Source organism: Heteronotia binoei, chromosome 21, assembly GCF_032191835.1.
Source record: "Heteronotia binoei isolate CCM8104 ecotype False Entrance Well chromosome 21, APGP_CSIRO_Hbin_v1, whole genome shotgun sequence".
In the NCBI taxonomy this organism is placed as follows: domain Eukaryota; kingdom Metazoa; phylum Chordata; class Lepidosauria; order Squamata; family Gekkonidae; genus Heteronotia; species Heteronotia binoei.
The window spans coordinates 38,330,933-38,352,793 of record NC_083243.1 but is presented as its reverse complement, the minus strand read 5'-3'; the positions used below and the strand labels follow the sequence as shown (position 1 = coordinate 38,352,793).

At 45.9% G+C, this 21,861-nt stretch overlaps 1 protein-coding gene across 3 annotated transcripts in view; it reads left to right on the top strand.

The window, feature by feature from the left end:
• SLC24A4 (solute carrier family 24 member 4) overlaps positions 1 to 21,861 on the top strand; it is a 175,935-nt gene that overhangs the window by 119,742 nt on the left and 34,332 nt on the right. For all 3 annotated transcript variants that reach the window (XM_060262702.1, XM_060262701.1, XM_060262700.1), the window contains exons 3-4: positions 9,667 to 9,743; positions 21,268 to 21,342. In XM_060262702.1, the coding sequence (XP_060118685.1) occupies positions 9,667 to 9,743; positions 21,268 to 21,342 (152 nt within the window). The remainder of the gene's footprint in view (positions 1 to 9,666; positions 9,744 to 21,267; positions 21,343 to 21,861) is intronic.

The following is a 21,861-nucleotide window of genomic DNA, read 5'->3' as shown; positions in this document are numbered from 1 at the left end:
TAATATAACTGCAGAGATTAAATGTTTTAGCAATTTGTAGCAAGGAGGCTTCTATGAACAAGACACTTTAACATTCTGTCCTGCCATATAGTGCTCTGCTCGTGAAAGAAATTTTGAATTCTGGCTTCTCATCAAATAAAATTGATAACTCACCCCCCCCCAAAAAAACACATGTAATAATAATAATAATAATAATAATAATAATAATAATAATTATTATTATTATTTTTATTTATATCCCACCCTCCCCGCCTAGGCAGGCTCAGGGCGGCTAACAACATTCATAAACATACAATACAATAAATATAAAACTTTAAAATTAACATTATTTAAAAACCAGTCAGTATATAAATAAATTTAACTTAATCTGACAGTGGCAATGGTATTTCCGACGCTATTTCTGTCAGTATACATAGTAACACAGGTCCTTAAACAGAACCATATTGGCGGGTCCCTTTGTTAAACAACCATAACTCAGCAGTCCGTGTACGCCAGCTTGAAGAGGGTGGTCTTGCAGGCCCTGCAGACTCCGCAGGGCCCGCACTTCCTCCGGGAGCTGATTCCATAGGAATGGGGCCGCGATTGAAAAGGCCCGTGCACAAGTGTTCTGAAGTTTAGCCTCTTTCGGCCCAGGGATGGTCAGTTTATTTTTCCTTGCTGACCTCAGTGCTCTCTGGGGCTCATATGGGGAAAGACGGTCCCTCAGGTAAGCCGGTCCTCGGCCATATAGGGCCTTAAAGGTAATGACCAGCACTTTGTACTGGACCCGGTATGTAATCGGCAGCCAGTGCAGTTCGCGTAGCCCCGGCTGTATATGCTCCCACCTCCGGAGTCCTAGCAACAGCCTGGTCGCCGCGTTCTGCACTAGCTGCAGCCTCCGGGTTCGGCACAAAGGCAGCCCCATGTAGAGGGCATTACAGTAGTCCAATCTTGAGGTGACTGTTGCGTGGATCACTGTTGCAAGGTCCCAACGCTCTAGGAAAGGGGCCAACTGCCTCGCCCGCCTCAGATGGAAGAATGCTGACTTGGCAGTGGCTGCTATCTGGGCCTCCATTGATAATGAAGGCTCCAGTAAGACACCCAAGCTCTTTACCTGGTGCGCTGCTTTCAATGGCGCACCGTTGAAGGCTGGGAGAGATATTTCCTTCCCCAGAGCACCGCGACCTACACAAAGGACCTCTGTCTTCATCGGGTTCGGGTTCAGCCCACTCAGCCTAAGCCACGTTGCAACAGCCTGCAAAGCCTGATCCAGATTCCCTGGGGCGGAGTCGGGCCGGCCGTCCATTAGCAGATAGAGCTGGGTGTCATCTGCATATTGATGGCAACCCAGCCCAAACCTCCGGGCAATCTGGGCAAGGGGGCGCATATAGATGTTGAATAACATCGGAGAGAGAACTGCTCCCTGAGGCACCCCACAATCTAGTGTGCACCTCTGGGACCGCTCGCCCCCAATCGCCACCCTTTGTCCCCGGCCCAAGAGGAAGGAGGAAAGCCATTGTAAGGCCAACCCCCTAACCCCTATGTCGGCGAGGCGGTGGGTCAGTAGCTGATCGTCGACTGTATCAAATGCCGCCGACAGGTCTAACAGCATCAGCACCGCAACGCCGCCTCGATCCAGTTGCCGCTGGAGGTCATCTACCAAGGTGACCAGCACCGTCTCCGTCCCATGGCCCGGCCGGAAACCAGACTGGCACGGGTCCAGGACGGAAGCGTCATCCAGAAACCTCTGTAGCTGCAACGCCACTGCCCTCTCAATAATTTTACCTAAAAACGGTAAATTAGACACCGGTCGGTAATTTGCCAATTCGGCCGGGTCTGCTGTACATTTTTTCAGGAGGGGGCAGACCAAGGCCTCTCTCAGTATAAGGCAGCTTCATATGTTAATGCTGTTTCATCCCAGGCTCCTTTGCAATCAGTTTTGGTTATCTTAGCAGGCTAGTCAATTAGATCTGGGTGGTGAATGGCTTCCAGAGGAGCTGGTTTTAGTACTCTCCTTTTATTGCCAATGCTGGTCGTGTGTTGCTTTGAATTAATTGGCCCGTAATTCATTTCTTGAAACATTCATTGGTGATTAGAGACAGAAAGCTGTTGATATGTGATCTGCCTTCCATTAAGAAAGGCAAAAGAAAAGGGTAGCTGTTTGGAAAGCTAACTTGGAAACTAAGCAGGGTCGGTCCTGGTCAGTACTTGGATGAGAGACCACTGGGGTCACTATGCATAGGCAATGGCAGACCACCTCTGTTCATTTCTTGCCTTGAATACCCTCAGGGTCACCATAAGTCAGTTGCAACTTGATAACAACCCCCCTCCCCACACATGGGTCACTGAAGCAGGGGGAATCAGAAAATGCTACTACATCCATACTTTGCAGCAAGGAAGGGGGCGAAACAAACGGGGTGCCATTTCAGTTCTAGAGTGGCAAACCATGTTCAGAAGTTCATTCTTGCTATGCTATCATAATTATTTATTCACTCTATTTCTATCCCAGGGATGGTGACTCAGTGGTAGAGCATCTGCTTGGGAAGGAGAAGGTCCCAGATTCAATCCCTGGCATCTCCAAAAAAGGGTCCAGGCAAATAGGTGTGGAAAACCTCAGCTTGAGACCCTAGAGAGCCGCTGCCAGTTTGAGAAGACAATACTGACTTTGATGGACCAAGGGTCTGATTCAGTATAAGGCAGCTTCATATGTTCACCTTTCCCCTCAAAATTATCTACATTGTTCTCATCTCCTCAGTTTTATCCTCACAACAGTCCTGTGAAGTAAGATAGGAGAGTGTATGACAGGCCCAAGGTCACACAGCAGCTTCCATGACCCAGTGGGGATTTGAAACCTGGGTCTCAGGAAGGGGGGCAGGTCTCTAGCTGTAATAGGAGCCCTCCTGACAATTCCCCTTCTCCCTGCTAGGAAAAGAGGGAGGGGTGTTTTCTTCGTCTGCCTCGGAGTCAGAGGTTTGGAGCAGCAGAATATGGAGCCAGGTTGGGGGGGGGGGGGGGCGGAGTGTTTAAATTCAGTCTATAAACCTCCCTGCTGCTGGCAGATGGTCATGCAAAGACTTCACTATAGAAATCAGCCCTCTTCCTCCATACTGAGTGTCCTGGCTGGGGGGAGGAGTATACAGTCTCTGCAAAGCTCCTAGCCCCCCTCCCCAAATATCATCAGCCATAATGACAAGTGAGTGTATATATATATAGCTTTGAGTTCAGACCCTACAAAGTACCAATATATTGGAATGGAGGGAACACAGACTTTCATTATGAAGGGCCGGGAGCCAGTTAATAAAGTGTGTGGATCGATGTTTTCTCTCTCTCCTTCTGTGGCAATAAACACTGTCTTGTTGAGGCTTCCTGTCTTTGGTATCATTTGTTGTTTCAAAGTGTGTTCTTTCTGTCTTTATAAAAACATTCTTGATCTTTTAACAAAGTTAACAACTTTATTTGAATAATTTATTTACAGAGCTCACTCAGCCTGGGCCCTACTCTTCCTCTGCTAAGGGCCTCCTGTGGAGAAATAGACAGTGGCTATTTCCCTTGCCTAACTGGCTTCTCACAACATAAGCAGTTTTCTCCTCCACCACAGAATTGCCAACATCCAGGAGAGGCCTGGAGAGCTCTCAGAATTATAACTGCTCTTCAGATTATAGAGATTATATAGAAGAAGAAGACTGCAGATTTATACCCAGTCCTTCTCTCTGAATCAGAGTCTCAGAGCGGCTTACAATCTCCTATCTCTTCTCCCCCTACAACAGACACCCTGTGAGGTGGGTGGGGCTGAGAGGGCTCTCACAGCAGCCACCCTTTCAAGGACAACTCCTACGAGAGCAATGGCTAACCCAAGGTCATTCCAGCAGGTGCAAGTGGAGCAGTGGGGAATCAAACCTGGTTCTCTCAGATAAGAGTCCGCACACTTAACCACTACATCAAACTGGCTCTCTGGAGGGTGGCTGCTCTGGAGGGTGGACTCTGGCATTCTACTCTGGCATTTCAATCGTTCTTTGTCACAATCTATTGTTCCCACTTGTTTGAAGGCTTCTCTTATTGTCCCAATACCAAAGAGGACGCCAGCAAAAGTTTTAAATGACTATAGGCCAGTGGCCTTGACTTCTGTGATAATGAAGTGTTTTGAGCAATTAGTTCGAAAATATATTATTTCCTGCCTTCCTGTTACTTTTGATGAACATCAGTTTGCTTACAGGAAAAATAGATCTATTGAGGATGCTGTTAATACTGTCCTTTATACTGCCTTATCGCATTTGGATAAAAGGGAGACGTATGTTAGAATGTTGTTTGTGGATTTTAGCTCTGCTTTTAATACAATATCACCCCATAGATTGTTGTTTAAGCTTAAGGATTTGAAGCTGTCGGACTCTATATGTGAGTGGATTTTGAACTTTTTATCAGGTTGTTCACAAAGGGTTAAAATGGACGGATATACTTCTTCCGTGAAGATCTTAAATACTGGCACTCCACAGGGATGTGTCTTGAGTCCACTTCTTTTCACTATTTACACGTCTGATTGTGTTTCTAGTAGTCTGAGTAACAAAATCATTAAGTATGCAGATGATACAACGTTAGTGGGGCTCATCTCTGAGAATGATGAGTCTGCGTATAGGAGGGAAGTTCATCAGCTGTCCCTCTGGAGTAAAGTAAATAATCTCATTTTTAATGTAAATAAGACGAAGGAAATTATAGTGGATTATAGGAAGAGTAGTCTGGACATTCAGCCGTTGTTTATTGATGGTGTTATGGTAGAACAGGTGACAGAATGGAAGTTTTTGGGAATTACTATGAAACAGGATCTAACATGGGGGGCAAATACTTTAGCTCTAGAGAAAAAGGCCCAGCAACGACTATACTATTTAAGACTCTTAAGATCACTACAACTGTCAGGGAGTCTGCTGGTTGCCTTTTATCATAGTTCCATTGAGAGCATTTTATCTTATTGCCTCTGCGTGTGGTTTGGGAGCTGCACGGAAGCAGAGAGAAGGGTGCTCCAAAGAGTGATGGTAAGAGCACAGAAGATTTGTGGATGTTCTCTCCCCTCATTGGCGGATCTGTATAATATGGGATGTAAAAGGAAGATACAAATGATCTTAAGGGACCCTTCACATCCGGGCCACTTGCTATTTGAGATCTTACCGTCAGGTAGGCGATATAGAGTGTTGAAGGCTAAGACAAATAGATTCAAGGGCAGCTTCTATCCAAGTGCCGTGGTTAGGCTAAATGCAGGGTTATGAATGGTTATTTGTTTTTAGATGCATTTAAATGGTCTATGTATATGTCCTTTTTTGGGTGTTGATGTGTTGGTATGTTTGTGGAAGAGCACCTCATTTCGTTGCTCTCATTTTCTTTTTTTGAGAACAATGACAATCTATCTGTCTGTCTGTCTGTCTGTCTATCTATCTATCTATCTATCTATCTATCTATCTATCTATCTATCTATCTATCTATCTATCTATCTATCATCTACCCACCCACCCAACGGAACTCTCCCCCCAAATCCTACCGTTCCCAGGCTGTACCACCAAATCTCCAGGAATTTCCCAACCTGGTGTCGGTAACCCTGCTACCCCATATCCCTTTGTTTATTGCCAAACAACACAACAGGTGCCCTCATTAGTTAACAATAAGTGGAGATGGGTATATTCTGCCTACTCTGAGGCAACGGAATGGCTCCTGCACCACGGAGAACAACTGCATCACAGAAATGATGCTTGTGTGGATGCAAGTGATTGTAGGTAGCAAGTTTGACTTTGTAACATCAGTTTTCTATAATGCAAAGCCATTCTGGCCTCTGGAAAAATTGACAACAGCCATGAAAGATTACTGCATGCTTAACAGCCATTTTATAGATTATCCTCCTTTGCATCCTGGAAGATTAATAGCATTGCTTTCGCTCCAGTATAAATATATAGCATGTCCTAACTGTCCCAATGCCACAGACACTCTTTCCATAACAGCAGGGGAGGTGTGAGCAAAGTACTGGTGGCTTGCTTGTTACTTTCACCATCCCTCTCTTGGATACCTTTTGAAGCAGCTTCAGAGGTGACAAGGTATGCAGGAGAAACAAGGAGGACCTGCCTTTTACTTTCTGTTTCCTCCACAGCCTCCAAAACCAACCTTTTGCATCTCCCTTCAAGAGCCCCGTGGCGCAGAGTGTTAAAGCTGCGGTACTGCAGTCCTAAGCTCTGCTCACAACCTGAGTTCGATCCTCGGCAGAAGCTGGGTTTTCAGGTAGCCGGCTCGAGATTGACTCAGCCTTCCATCCTTCTGAGGTCGGTAAAATGAGTACCCAGCTTGCAGGGGGGGAAGGTGTAGATGACTGGGGAAGGCAATGGCAAACCACCCCATAAAAAGTCTGCTGTGAAAATGTGAAAGCAATGTCACCCCAGAGTCGGAAATGACTGGTGCTTGCACAGGGACCTTTCCTTCCTTTCAAGGGGTAACAAATAATCTTCCCTTGCAGCTTGGAATGGCTATAAAAAATGTCATGGCTTGAATCCTGAGCCTTGTTTCTATTTATACAATGCCTTTTTCATTGTGGAGGCTGTCTTCCATGGCAGATGACATTCTTCCAACTTTAGGCAATGCAGTTCTGTTCATATAAGACTTTCAATGAGCTGAAAAGTGCATAGCAGTAGAGGAATGTGGTCCACAGTGGAAGATAACCTCCTCAATAAATGAAGGCTACATTTGAAAAGAAAGCTTAGGATCCAAGATTTAGCACTTTGCAGCTTATCACAAATGTTACTCAAAGTGTTTTAACCTTGCAATGGCCTTGTCAGTATTAATCCGTAGCATCCTGTTGTCCGGCAGAGGTGGACGGCACATCTCTTTTGCCTAATAAATGTTATGACTGAATGTCAAAATTCACAATTTTGTCTTATTGAAGGGAGATCTTAATGTTGAGGAATGGGGAATATCTCATAAAAAATCAGGATGAAACCAGTTAGTACCATTAGGCAAGTCTAAGGATATTAACTGCAACTGTTTTGGAGAGAAGAAGGGGGTATAATGTTATGTGTCATGTTATTTGCCATTGCTTTCTCAGTTCTGTAGTCAGCCTGGGTAATTCTGCCTTGAATGGAAGGCCACACAGAAAGGCAATGGCAAACCACGTCTGCTCCTAACTTGCCTTGTAAGCCCCTGAATGGAGTCACCATAGGAGAGCCAGTTTGGTGTAGTGGTTAAGTGTGTGGGCTCTTATCTGGAAGAACCGGGTTTGATTCCCCACTCCTCCACTTGCACCTGCTAGAATGGCCTTGGGTCAGCCATAGCTCTGGCAGAGGTTGTCCTTGAAAGGGAAGCTGCTGGGAGAGCCCTCTCCAGCCCCACCCACCTCACAGGGTGTCTGTTGTGGGGGAGGAAGGTAAAGGAGATTGTGAGCCGCTCTGAGACTCTTCGGAGTGGAGGGCGGGATATAAATCCAATATCTTCTTCTTCTTCTTCTATCTTCTCATAAATCAGTTGCAACTTGACAGCACATGCATATGTATATAGAGTTTCTATTTGCCTGCTTATGACAGGAGACCTCCAGGTAATTGCAGCCCATATGCACTGATGCTCACCTGACTGGCAGGGAGAAATTGGGACCAAACACAGAGGGGTGATTGTCCTGGGGAGAAAAATTAAAAAGAAAAATAAGTATTTGTCTATTACAGGAAGTTCTGGCCATAGAGTTCCTGATAATGACACAGTTAGCCCTGAGTCATATGTGACACAGTTAGCTCTGAGAGTCACCAGAAATTCAATGGCAACCCTTTTTCAACCACAGAATTTCTGGCAATTCCTAGAGTTACTCTTGTCACTTCAGGTAGCTCTAGAATTGCCAGGTCTTACCTCCTTGCCCTGCTTCCACCTAGGAACTGACCGTCCTAGGTAGCTCTAGGAGTTGCCAGGAACTCTTGTGTTCAAAACCTCCTGTAAGTAGAGGAGACTTATTTTTCTTTGTAGTTTTTCTCCTGGAATGCTGTGTCTCCCACTTCACTGTGTTTGAATTGAACCAGTCAGCCTAGAAGTGCTCTGTAGCAATGTTATTTCACTTTCGATCTCAAATTTTGGGTGTGGAGCTCTCTGCATGGTTTAATATTGCCTTCTCATATCTCAGGCAAAATAAACTATCATTGTAGAGCTTTGCAAACATCCTGTGAACACAAGCAGGATCTCTCAAACAGTAAAAATCTGCCCTGACCTGGATGGCCAATCTGGTCTGATTTCATCAGATCGCAGAAGCTAAACAGAGTCAGCCTTGGTTAGTATGTGGATGGGAGACCACCAAGGGGGTCCAGGGTCGTGATGCAGAGGCAGGCAACGGCAAACCACCTCTGAACGTCTATTGCTTTGAAAATCCTTCAGCTTCAACTGTATGCCACCGAAAATCTCACCCCCACACCTATATAAAATTTCTGTCATCGTGGAATAAGTTTTAGGTTTGTTCTGGCATTTTTATCATGCTTTGTGTGATGAATTGTGTCATCTGATGACAATCTGTTTCTGAAAACCCTGAAAAATAAAAGAAATAAGCACTTCTGTGTTCTCACTGACCTTGGTGAATGGAGTCAGATGTCTATGGGGCAACACGTCAGACAGGAACTACTTGTGGTGAATAAATGTGGTGACCAGATGACCATATAGGGAAGATTTATCGTGATGCAGGACTTTGTGTGTGCATTGTGTGTGTGTGTTTTCGATGTAAGGTAATCAAATATATCTTATTTCAAGCCAGGGATATCTGACATAAGTAGTAGTCAGAAAAGCTAATAACTTTTTTGTGGGACAGTAATTTGAGTGCGCTTATTTGCCTGGTGCTGTTTTGTGGCTACATTTGGAAGTCATCCCCTGTCACCTATTACTAGAATGTTCAATCCTGTGTCAGCTACAGAGGAGTGATCTGAAAATAAAATTGTGGTATTCTCAGATGTGCTTATATTTGTAATGATGTCTGGGCTTGAATTACAGGAGATGGAGGAACAGCTAAATTTTTTAGACACTGGAGAGACACAAATTATTGGAGCCTGTTGATTTTATCAAGGAATCCCCAATCTGAAATGGAAGTGAATCAAGCCACCACTAGCTCCCCGCCCCCCTGTGTGTGTGTGTGTGTGTGTGTGTGTGTCTGCCTGTACCTGGAAGTCCACCACAGGCTCTTGATCAGTTGTCCCTCATGCAGAATCCCAGGATGGCAGTTGTCATTTTGATTTGTTCCAGCTCTGTAAGTTCCTTGCCATTCTTCATCTCTTAAGGGCACATCTTCCAGCAAGAGCTGTCATTTACTCCCTGCCTCCCCACCATGTATCCTGAGATATTTGCTGAGGTCTGCACTGGCCCCTTCAATCATGTGTTTTTGTGGAAGGGTTTCCCCTTGCTCCTGAGGCCTCTTATGCATTATTCAGTTAGATATCTACTCAGAAACAAGTTTCTGCATGCATGCTGCTCCTTGGAGTATTGAGGCTACAGCCTCTACCTCAGGAATATTAATTGGATTGAGCCTTATTTATTTGAGTTTACTAGGCCCCCCCCCCCCAATCGAGAAACAGGGACACGGAGCTCTCTGTAGTGCCCTCAATTGACCCTGGTCTTCTTTGACTATTTAAGCTGTTTTCCTCCATTTCAGTTTTACTGTTTTGGTCTACCTCAGCCAACCTTTCCTGTTCATCATTTGTCTTTCAGCCATTCATGAATTTCCTGAGGATATATTCATAAACAAGCAGAGACAGCAAGGAGCCGTGCTGCTTCATATCATTGGTGTAAGTCATGTGAATATGCTCACATTTCTATAGAATGTGTTGCTGTTGTTGCATACAAAGCACGGGCCAGACTTATTATGTAACTTACATATTTTCAGCTAATATATCCTAAAGCAGAGGTGTTGAACTAATTTGTTATGAGGGCTGGATCTGACATAAATGTTACTTTGTCAGCTGGGCCATGTATGCCATGAATTGTAATGCCAGGTACCTCAGATATAAACTTTACAAATAACACAAGGAAACCCAATCAATGATATTATTTTTGCTCAAAATACAAACAAAAGCAGTTGATTCTTAGGAATGAAAGCAATTAATTTACTGGGGAACCCACAAAAGTCAAAGTAAATGTTTTTAACCATATGCAAGGGCATTTTTTTCCAAGGAATACAATAAAAGGGGTGTGTGATTTCCATTTCCATACAAATTATTTACTTTTTGTTTATGAAGCACTTTTAGGTGGCAAGTCATCTTCCTCCCCCCACCCATTTGCCCAGCCTCAGCACCAAGCATGGCTATGATCTGTCTCTTGTTCTTTGTTTCCTCTCTTCCCCCATCCTACCTCTGAAAATCTTGAGGACACCAGTCTTCTCCTTCCACCACTCCATTCCCACCAACCCTGTGAGGTGGTCCAGGCTGAGCAGCCGGCCTCAGGTGACCCAGATGGCAGGGTACTGGCTGAGGAGGAGAAAGGAGCCTGAACCAGGCTTTCCTAGATCATCCCCAGTTATCATCCCACCTACATTTCTCACATAAGTGGTGGGGCTGAGGGGAAGGCCCGATGGAAAGGCTGTTTCCAAAACCTCTGAGGGGTACTTTTTGTCTTCCCTCAACTCCTTTCCCTTCATGGGAACAGGTGAGGGAAGAAGGGAGGTTGCTGCCCCCACCCTCCCTGACACTCACTCTACCTCTCGGCTCAAAACAGTGATGCCCCTTTCTCCTTTGCTCCTTCACTCACTTCCAAGGCCAGGACATCTTTCCCCTCAGAGTGGCACATGCAAGACAGCTCAGTTGACTTCTAATCTATGTGCCCTCCTCCTTCTCCTCTCTCCCCTGCCAGCCCCTTCATTGGCAAATCACCATTCTGTGTGCCTGCATTCGCCATCCTTCCTCATGGTCGCTGTTTGGTCTAGCAGCAGTGGCTACTCAACTCCACCCCCACTAAACTGCAGTAAGAGGAGGGGAAAACACCATCTCTTCTTTCTCTGCATTTGCTGCCATCCCCCCCCCCACACACACAATTTTACCTCACCCTCACAGTCCTGTCCCCTAGCAATTTCCTTTCTGTTTCTGCACAGCTTTGATCACACACACCTCAAAGCATACACACACTTCCCCCCCTCCCAGATCATCCTCCTGCCTTCTCTCCCTTGTACCAGGTGCTCACAGACTGGTTCCAGCCCCCAAGAGACCTCCCTTCTTCCCTCACCTGTTCCCATGAAGGAAACGGAGTTGAGGGAGGACAAAAAGCACTCCTCAGAGGTTTGACACCCCTGTCCTAAAGCTTGGGAGTGAATAACAGTTTCTGAATGGAACTCAGCTTGAGTTGACAGAGCTGCCTGGTGCCTAATTAGCCAGATTTCAGGCCATAATTGGGCATTATGCAGAAAACTTGACATTTGCTAATAAGAGCAGTTACTACATACAGTATGTCACAGAAGTGAGTACATCCCCTCACACTTTGTAAATATTTAAGTATATTTTTTCATGTGACAACACTGAAGGAATGACACTTGGCTACAATATAAAGTGGTGAGTCTACAGCTTGTATAACAGTGTAAATGTGCTGTCCCCTCAGAATTATGCAACACACAGCCATTAATGTCTTAACTGCTGGCAACAAAAATGAGTACACCCCTAAGTGATAATGTCCAAATGGGGCCCAAGTAGCCATTTTCCCTCCCTGGTGTCATGTGACTCATTAGTGGTACAAGGTATCAGGTGTGAAGGGGAGCAGGTTATCGCTCTCACTCCCTCATACTGGTCACTGGAAGTTCCACATGGCACCTCATGGCAATGAACTCTCTGAGGATCTGAAAAAATGAATTGTTGCTTTACATAAAGATGGCCTAGGCTATAAGAAGATTGCCAAGACCCTGAAACTGAGCTGCAGCACAGTGGCCAAGACCATACAGCAGTTTAACAGGACAGGTTGCACTCAGAACAGGCCTCACCATGATCGACCAAAGAAGTTGAGTGCCCATACTCAGCGTCATATCCAGAGGTTGGCTTTGGGAAATAGATGTATGAGTGCTGCCAGCATTGCTACAGAGGTTGAAGGGGTGGGGGGGTCAGCCTGTCTGTGCTCAGACCATACGCCACACACTGCATCAAATTGGTCTGCAGGGCTGTCGTCCCAGAAGGAAGCCTCTTCTAAAGATGATGCACAAGAAAGCCCGCAAATGGTTTGCTGCAGACAAGCAAACGAAGGACATGGATTTCTGGAACCATGTCCTGTGGTCCGATGAGACCAAGATAAACTTATTTAGTTCAGATGGTGTCAAGCATGTGTGGCGGCAACCAGGTAAGGAGTACAAAGACAAGTGTGTCTTGCCTACAGTCAAGTCTGGTGGTGGAAATGTCATGGGCTGGGACAGCATGAGTGCTGCCGGCACTGGGGAGCTACAGTTCATTGAGGGAATCATGAATGCCAACATGTACTGTAACATATTGAAGCAGAGCATGATCCCCTCCCTTCGGAGACTGGGCCGCAGGGCAGTATTCCAACATAACGACCCCAAACAAACCTCCAAAATGACCACTGCCTTGCTAAAGAAGCTGAGGGTAAAGGTGATGGACTGGCTAAGCAGGTCTCCGGACCTAAACCCTATTGAGCATCTATGGGGCATCCTGAAACAGAAGATGGAGGTGTGCAAGGTCTCTAACATCCACCAGCTACGTGATGTTATCATGGAGGAGTTGAAGAGGACTCCAGTGGCAACCTGTGAAGCTCTGATGAACTCTATGCCCAAGAGGGTTAAGGCAGTGCTGGAAAATAATGGTGGCCACACAAAATATTGACACTTTGGGCCCCATTTGGACATTATCACTTAGGGGTGTTCTCACTGTTGTTGCCACAGTTTAGACATTAATGGCTGTGTGTTGCGTAATTTTGAGGGGACAGCACATTTACACTGTTATACAAGCTGTAGACTCACTACTTTACATTATAGCCAAGTGTCATTTCTTCAGTGTTGCCACATGAAAAGATATACTTAAATATTTACAAAATGTGAGGGGGTGTACTCACTTCTGTGACATACTGTATGTTCTCCCTGATCTTAGATGATGGCTGGTAATATAAATCATGTAACATGACACCATTTTACCCCAATCCCAGAGGCAACAGACAGTGAAATGGAGCAGGGGCAGGAAGACTGCTCAGACATCGTACAACGTGAAACCAACCTCCTGTCTTAGCATTTGTTCTATCACTCCCCATCCCAAGGGGAGGGGATGCTTAACCTTTTCTCTGGCTATTACCTTCCTCCCTGAAACTGAAAACACATGAACCCCATTAGCTTTTGTCACCACAGGGTTTTAAATTGTTACTGTGGCGGAACTGGCCCGATTCTGCCTTCAGGCCCGGTCCCGTCAGCTCCCTATTGAGTTGCCAACTCCTGGAGGGAGCTATTTCTCCTCCTGCCCCTTGGGCTCGCTGCCACCACCTGCTCAGTCCCGGGGTTCAGATTGAGAGGAACAGGACTCCCAATCCCCCTCTCCAGCTATGAGGCTGGGCCTCCAGGTCCTCTGCCACCCTGCACTTGGGTTTCACAGAGACCTCAGCGCTTCTTTGGGGCACCCCTGGAGGATTGGCACCGTATCCAACTGCATGCCTTCCCCCTTCCCCGGGGCTCCCTTCTCAAAAACAGCGTGGTCTAAAGCGGTTTGGGGATCTATGTGGTACAGAGTTTGACTGCCAGCATTTTAAACAAAAAAAACATATTTATTTAAAAGAGAAAAATATAGGGAAAGAAAAACAAAAACAGTTGCATCTACAAAATTAGCACAGCACAGCACAGCCCAGCAAACAGCATAACAAAGAAAAGTTGATTATAAACGCATCCGGTTGGCCCTGATCTAGACATGCCCTGCCCTTTTTGAATGACTTACTTTGTCTTACTGCCTGGAGGCCTCATTTTCCTGAGCAGGCCTCCCCCACAGGCAGGAGCCTCCATTGCTCACCACATGCTCGCTCGAGTCCCAGTTCAAATCTGGCTTCTCTTCCTGCCTAACACATGCAAGGAACAACAGCACTTCCTGCCTCTCTAGGAGATTTTCCCCCTAGTGTTGTTGGTTTGGCTCTGGAAGGGAGGGGGGGAGTGAGGGGAAGGCTACAACGCTTGCTGAGGGATTTACAGACCCCTGCCAAATGAAGCACCACCACTGACTAAAATGGCGTTTCTCCACACTTCCCCCTCCTTAAATTCTGAGCCGGAGGGGTTGCCTCCTACAGAGGTGACCCCGTAGCAGAATCCAATCAAACAAGGAGAAACCCATTAACCAAAATATTACACAAACATTCAGGTATTTCTCCAATAAAACACAAAGTCCCACAACCTAGGTGTCCATGTCCTTTCTGGACAAAACGTTGCATTGCTGCATGCAGAAGGAATGTCCAGTCGTTAAGATGTACTCCTCCATCTCCCAGGACCACCTCTGGAGTTTGGTGCTCTCCCTCCGTTGCTGCTGTTGCTGGGGTGAGTGGTCCATCACAGGAGGAAATCCCTGGCCCCACATATGGGGTTGGAAACTGCCCAGTTCCCACACAGTTGCTTCTTCTTTATCCCTCATTGGTGGAATATTCCCTCTGTCCACTCTGTCCTCCCAGAAAACTACCTCCGGTGCTGCAAACAATTGCTGTCCCAGCTTCTTTTTGTCTCCTTCCTTCCTACCTATATGCACCACCATGGACCTCGCAGAGAATGGCTGTGGCATATTCACCTGCACCACTTTAACTGCCTTTCCCGTTTTCTCCATAGCCACCACATAAGTAGCCTCGTCCAGGTCATCCACAATCATATGGGGTCCCTCCCATTCCACTTTCCATTCACCAGTATGAAGTGGCAGGACATCCATCACCCTATCCCCTGTCTCAGCTTCTGCGAACTCCACTTTCTGGTCCCTTGCCACCTCACACAGTGGTTGCAGCCTAGGGTCACTTTGAACCTCAGACAGGAACATTTCTGGCTCCCCCAGACTTCCTATCATCTGTTCCTTCAAGCCACCCCTAGTCCCACTGTTTCCAGAACACCCAGCCAAAGTTTGATCTGGGTTCTCCGCCCCCTCAGTTGGTTTTTCAGTGTCAGCCAACTGAGCTCCTTCCTGCCTGGAAGACTCCACAGCATCCTGCTGCCCTTGTGGAAATTGGCACCCCTCTTCCCATTGGGCACACCCTCCTGCAGGGTTTGAGACAGACTGGTCCTCCCCCTCCCTGGTTGGTGGTGAGGTGGCTTCCCTAAAGTTGCCTTCCTCCCCCCACCTTCCCCTGAGGGTTTGGCTTGGGTTCTCAGTCCCCTCGGTTGGTTTTTCAGCACTACCAAACTGACCCCCTTCCTGCCTGGAAGGTCCCACAGCTTCCCAGGACCCCTGTCTGCCCTGCTTCAAGACGACCTGTTTTGAGAGCGTCTCGGACGATCCCACTTCCTGATCCACAGCTACTTGGTGAACCGGTTCCAACCTAAGGCCGCTCCGGACCCCCTTCTGGAACCGCTTCCGTTCCCCCAAGCCTTCAGCTATGTGCTCCTCTGAGCCCACATTAGCCTTGCTGCTCTCAGAACCTCCTGTGAAATCTCCACTCTCCACCTTGGTCTCTTCAGCATGCACATCCTTTATGCTAGACAGGTTCCTTTCCTTGCTAGGAACATCCACAGCCTCTTGCTGCACTTGGGGAAAGCTACACCCCTCTTCCCCTTGAGAACACCCTCCTCCAGGGCTTGAGATAGGCTGGTCCTCCCCCTCCCGGGTGACTGCCCTCTCTTCATCCTCAGTAACCTGGGCTATTTCCCCCTCCCTGGTTGGTGGTGAGGTGGCTTCCTTAAAGTTGCCTTCCTCCTCCCACTTTCCCCTGGGGGTTTGGCTGCGGGGTACAGCATTGATAGAGTACTGGCCAACCAACAAATCCTGGCCCAATAACACTGGAACTGTTTGTTCCTTCATTACCCCACATTCAGAATAGGATTTACCTTCTTGTGGAGCCAAACCCCTGAACTGCTTTCGGGAGTGGTCTGGCCCCAGTTTAAACCTTTTAAATACAGTGGCTTTATAGGCCGCAAAAGTTATCCCCCCATCTTCCATAGGCATGCTGTGATAGATGGCTGAGAGTTCTCCAGTCAGGACGCTACAGAGGTGAGACATATAGTCCTCCTCTGCAATCCCCCACAGTTTGGCTGCCCTCTCAAAGTTGAGGTATATGGAGGGGTCTTCTCCCTCTTGGTACACTGCAAAGTCCTTGGGGGTGACTTTGATCTCTTTGCTTAGTTCAGCTTCCAGACGTAGCACCTCAAGCTCATGGCGACGTTGCTCTTCCTGCTCCCGTCTGTAGATTTCAGCTTTCTCTCTTTCTTCCTGTCTGCGGATCTCAGCTCGTCTCAGCTCCCTCTCTCTTTGTCTTTCCTCTCTCTCTCGTTCCTACTGTCTGAGGATCTCAGCTTTCTCTCTTTCCTCCCGTCTGCGGATTTGGTACGCCTCGGTACGTATTCTTGCCAGTTCCAACTGTAGCTGCAAGATTACTTCTGACTGGGTGGGGGCCACTTTTGCAAGTGCCCCTGCATGCTGATGATACTCCAAAAGGAGGTCTTTCATATCTACTACAGTCATGTTGTCACACTCCAGCTTGTGCTTTGCACACTCTTCCTGGAGCTGTGGCTTTGTCATCTTCAGGATTTCCCGCATCTTAGCACGCTCCATCCTAACTAGCTAAACTTTCCCTACTCCAGTTGACCCGAAAATAAAACAAAACCGCTGTTGCTTCTTCTGGGTGCTTGCACGTATCAAAAACCAAAAATGCTTGGCCAATCAAGTTCTCTGTTTGTTCTTATCCCACCGCTGCCGCCAAGTGTGGCGGAACCGGCCCGATTCTGCCTTCAGGCCCGGTCCCGTCAGCTCCCTATTGAGTCGCCAACTCCTGGAGGGAGCTATTTCTCCTCCTGCCCCTTGGGCTCGCTGCCACCACCTGCTCAGTCCCGGGGTTCAGATTGAGAGGAACAGGACTCCCAATCCCCCTCTCCAGCTATGAGGCTGGGCCTCCAGGTCCTCTGCCACCCTGCACTTGGGTTTCACAGAGACCTCAGCGCTTCTTTGGGGCACCCCTGGAGGATTGGCACCGTATCCAACTGCATGCCTTCCCCCTTCCCCGGGGCCCCCTTCTCAAAAACAGCGTGGTCTAAAGCGGTTTGGGGATCTATGTGGTACAGAGTTTGACTGCCAGCATTTTAAACAAAAAAAACATATTTATTTAAAAGAGAAAAATATAGGGAAAGAAAAACAAAAACAGTTGCATCTACAAAATTAGCACAGCACAGCACAGCCCAGCAAACAGCATAACAAAGAAAAGTTGATTATAAACGCATCCGGTTGGCCCTGATCTAGACATGCCCTGCCCTTTTTGAATGACTTACTTTGTCTTACTGCCTGGAGGCCTCATTTTCCTGAGCAGGCCTCCCCCACAGGCAGGAGCCTCCATTGCTCACCACATGCTCGCTCGAGCCCCAGTTCAAATCTGGCTTCTCTTCCTGCCTAACACATGCAAGGAACAACAGCACTTCCTGCCTCTCTAGGAGATTTTCCCCCTAGCGTTGTTGGTTTGGCTCTGGAAGGGAGGGGGGGAGTGAGGGGAAGGCTACAACGCTTGCTGAGGGATTTACTGACCCCTGCCAAATGAAGCACCACCACTGACTAAAATGGCGTTTCTCCACAGTTACAAAATGTTATTTCACCATTAAGAATTTAACAAAGATTAGTGAAGTGATTAGTGAAGCCTGAAGATTAGTGAAGCCTGATTAGTGAAGCCTGAAGATTGGTCTGTTACCTTGTGGATTGTTTTGCTGTATTTTAGGATGTTCTTGCACTTATTTCCACCCTTACCCAAAATATTGTCTTTGACCTCCTGCTCTTTAAGCAACTACATCTCAGTCAAGAATGGTGCCAATCATATCTTTCATGGAAAGTATATAAGGTTTGTTTTCCTTACACCCCTCTTAGGAATGTGAAATGTACTCTAAACAGAGGTGAGAGTAAATTATGTTTAAGAACAGAATGGTTGAACCTTTTTTCCCAAATACTGGGCCCTGATCTTTTGCCTGTTTTATCCTATAAAGGAAGAACTTTCAATCTTGTTCAGTATGCCAGCTTGTTTGTGAGTCTTGAACACTCTGATGAGCTTGCATCAGAATGATCATTCTTAAGTAAAACTGTTAGTGGAAAAAGCTCTGAGTTGATGTTTTCTTTCCCAGGTTGAACTTGGGGAAAAAAGGGTACTGGAGTTTTGAAAATTCCCCTAACAAAAATGTATGCTTGCAGATGCTTGCACATAATGCATAGTTTAGACCACAGAAGTAAGAATAACAGCCTCCCCACAAGTATATTTTTATAATTCCTTAAGTCTATTTCCATAAAAACAGGTTTCAGTTGCAAACTTTTCCTATATTTGAAAGAAAAAATGCAGTGTGCCCACTTGCACCTGCTGATACAGCTAAATATAGCTGTACATTGTAAATAGTTGTGTTCCATTAAGACAAATGACAAAATTATCTGAGACAAATAATAGCAACTCTCCCTTTCAAGCTACTAAGATATGATCTCAAGCTATACGGTTCATTGTAAACTTGATAAGGACAAGCACATGAGCTAGGGTTGCCAACCTCCAGATGGTGGCTGGAAATCTGAGATTACAAATGATCACCAGGCGATAGAGATCAGTTCACCTGGAGAAAATGGCTGCTTTGGAAGGTAGTCTCTGTGGCATTATACCCCACTGAAGTTCCTCCTCTCCCCAAACCCTGCCCTCCTCAGGCTCCATCTCCCCCCCACAAAAAAATTTCTCCAAGTATTTACCTGCTTTGGCGGGGAGGGCGGGGTATAAATAAAAACTTATTATTACCAACCTGGAGCTGGCTTGCCCTAACATAAGCCCTAATTAATCCTGTTTTCTTTGTAAATGGATGCTGAACACATAATAGTCTGTTTTCCAGAAACGTTCCACTCTGCTCAGTGGAACTTGCTCCCAGGAAAGTGTGTATAGGACTGCAACTTAATGTTGCTTTGTGCAACATATGAACAGCCTCAATTTGACACAGAGCTCCTGAACATGCAGGCCATCTTTTAGGTTTCACAGGAGAATGCAGTGAGTATATGATATATGAGTATCATGAGTATATGATAAAGAATTGAGATGAAAGGTAGAAGACCATGCAGACACATTGTCCAAGGTTGTGGGATGGGTCCCACCAAGAGTTGTAAATCCTTTACGTTCCAACTTTCTCTCCAGGGAACCCAAAATGACTTAGACTGTTTCATCTTCCCTAGTTTATCGTCACAATAACCTTAAGACATAGGTTAGATTGAGAGTGTGAGACAGGCTCAAGACCACCCAATAAGCTTCCATGGGAGAGTCAAGATATATATCAGGGTACACATGAAGCCGCCTTATACTGAATCAGACCACTGGTCCATCAAAGCCAGTATTGTACTCAGACTGGCAGTGACTCTCCAGGTCAATGTCTTTCACATTGCCTGCTGCCTGATACTTTTAACTGGAGATGCCTAAGATTGAACTTGAGGCCTTCTGTATGCTAAGCAACTGCTTTACCACTGAACCACAGGGCATACTCAAAATTATAATCAGAAAGGCAATCATAAGGCAAACAAATCTGTGACAGGGACATATCTGTTTCACTTACTGTACAGCACCTTATTGGTGCTTTATAGATAACAATAATAGTAATCATAACATTGGCTTGGGACACATGGCTGAGTTTCATGCACTCTGGGATAGCCTTTGCAGTGGAGTACACTTCCTCTTCTGCTACAACTGGTTTGTTTAAGATCAATGGTTTCCAATAGACCTTGCACAAATGAAAGTTTTAGAGGAAGAGGAAGCGAGTGCTGCAGCAGAGACTGTCTAGTGTGCACAGGACTTTTTCATAGGATCCAGGCTCCTATCTGTATGATGTCACAAATTAAAACCCCCACTCTGTTTTAGAAAAGTATAATGCCTTGTGTACAATACAACTACTGCTCCTCTTCAGTGACTCTGCAGATTACTGAAATAATTCAATATCCAGCCTTGAAATAATGAGGCTTAGACATATTTGAACATCTAATTTAATTTCACCTTTTCACATTTTAAATGCAAATTATGCTTTTTGCACTGTGTTTTTAAGAATTCAAAATGTATTTCTTGTTTGCTTTTGAATAATTGTATGGCATAATAGCTCCTAATTAAATTGCTAATCAGTGTGAGTTTGTATGAGGTGAAAGCATCTGGGAAAGAGGCCCACTGAACACTTGAATACTTGAGTACTGTACTGTAATGAAGTGTTATTAAAACACAACTCAGTGAACCAAGACAAACTGTCAGCTTCAAAAATCTGAAACATTTTAGCTTTGTGAGTTGAAGTGAAAAGATCAGTTGTTGCTCACACATACTTTGAGATACAAGGAGATGCGTGGGTGAGGTGAGATGGGGAATGGGAAATCCAGCATGTTGCCGTGGTCAGAGCGTCGGATTTGGAGATTCAGGTTCAAACCTCCACTCTGTCACAGGTGACCAGTTCCACGAGTCACAGATTAACTTTGCCATAAGATTGTTGTTGTGAGGGTAAAGTGAAGAAGGGGAGAACAATGTTGTAAGCTTCTGGAGGTAGGAAAGTAAGTACAGGGATCTCAGTGATACGGTTGGTGAAGAAAAAAAGACATAGAAGGCAATAGACCAGAGAAACAGGATTATGGTTTTATGAAGTAAATGTCTGAAGAATAGGAGGAAAGAATAGACAGGTTTGAGACAAAGGAAATCTAATGGGGCAGTAGGAGTTCTCTGTGAAAAAACTAACAGGACCTAAGAACTGTGCTGTTCTGTTGCTGACAGGAGGGATGGAGAGAGAAGCTGAGTTAAAACTCTTTACCTCTGTACTGAGGGCAGGAAAGAACTGACAGGTAAAAGAAGTGTTTGAATATTTTATACCTATTAAGGAATGTTCCACCTCTGCAGCCACTTTCCAGTAGGGCTACTTAAGTTCCACCCCATTGTCACCAGGAGTTTCCCCAAACCTCTCATAGCAAATATGTGGAATGAAGTGAACATAGTTCCAATCACTTTTGTCACATTTTAGAACATATATCAGTCTCTACCCCCAGTTAAGTATGAAGACATGCCAGACTTGAAAGAGCTTCACACAAATTCTCCACAGGAAGAGTCAATACACACTTGAATGTGTCAGGAGCAAGACTTTCCTTTTATATCTCAAGTGTGCCCAAATTTGTAATACTTGTTTCCCCCCCCCCCTTTTGTTTCCCCCCTGCACAGGCTCTGTATATGTTCTATGCCTTGGCCATTGTATGTGATGACTTCTTTGTTCCATCTTTAGAGAAAATTTGTGAGGTATGTGCAAAATAATTTTTGCTTACTTTTACAAATATGTTCACTATATGAAATTGTAATCTGTATAGTAAGAGAGAAGGAACATCAGGTGTACCAGTCAAATGCTTGGATCTGGAGGTAAATCTCTACTGACAGAAAGGATTAGAGAATGCTCCTGCCAGAGCCAAAAATTATCCCGTCAATGGTGTTCCTGGAAGACCGCGAACCACTAGAAACATGAACGTGTGAACCCTGCCTTATATAACATGAACACATGAGGCTGCCTTGGTCCATCACAGTCAGTATTGTCTACTCAGGCTGCCAGCAGCTCTCCAGGGCCCCAAGTAGAAGTCTTTCAAATCACTTGCCCACAGGGCTTTTTTTTTTTTAGCAGGAACGCAGTTCTGGCTGGCTTGGTGTCAGGGGTGTGTGGCCTAATATGCAAATGAGTTCCTGCTGGACCTTTTCTACAAAAAAGCCCTGTGTGAAACAATGGTGATATCAGGAGTGTGGCCTAACATGCAAATGAGTTCCTGCTAG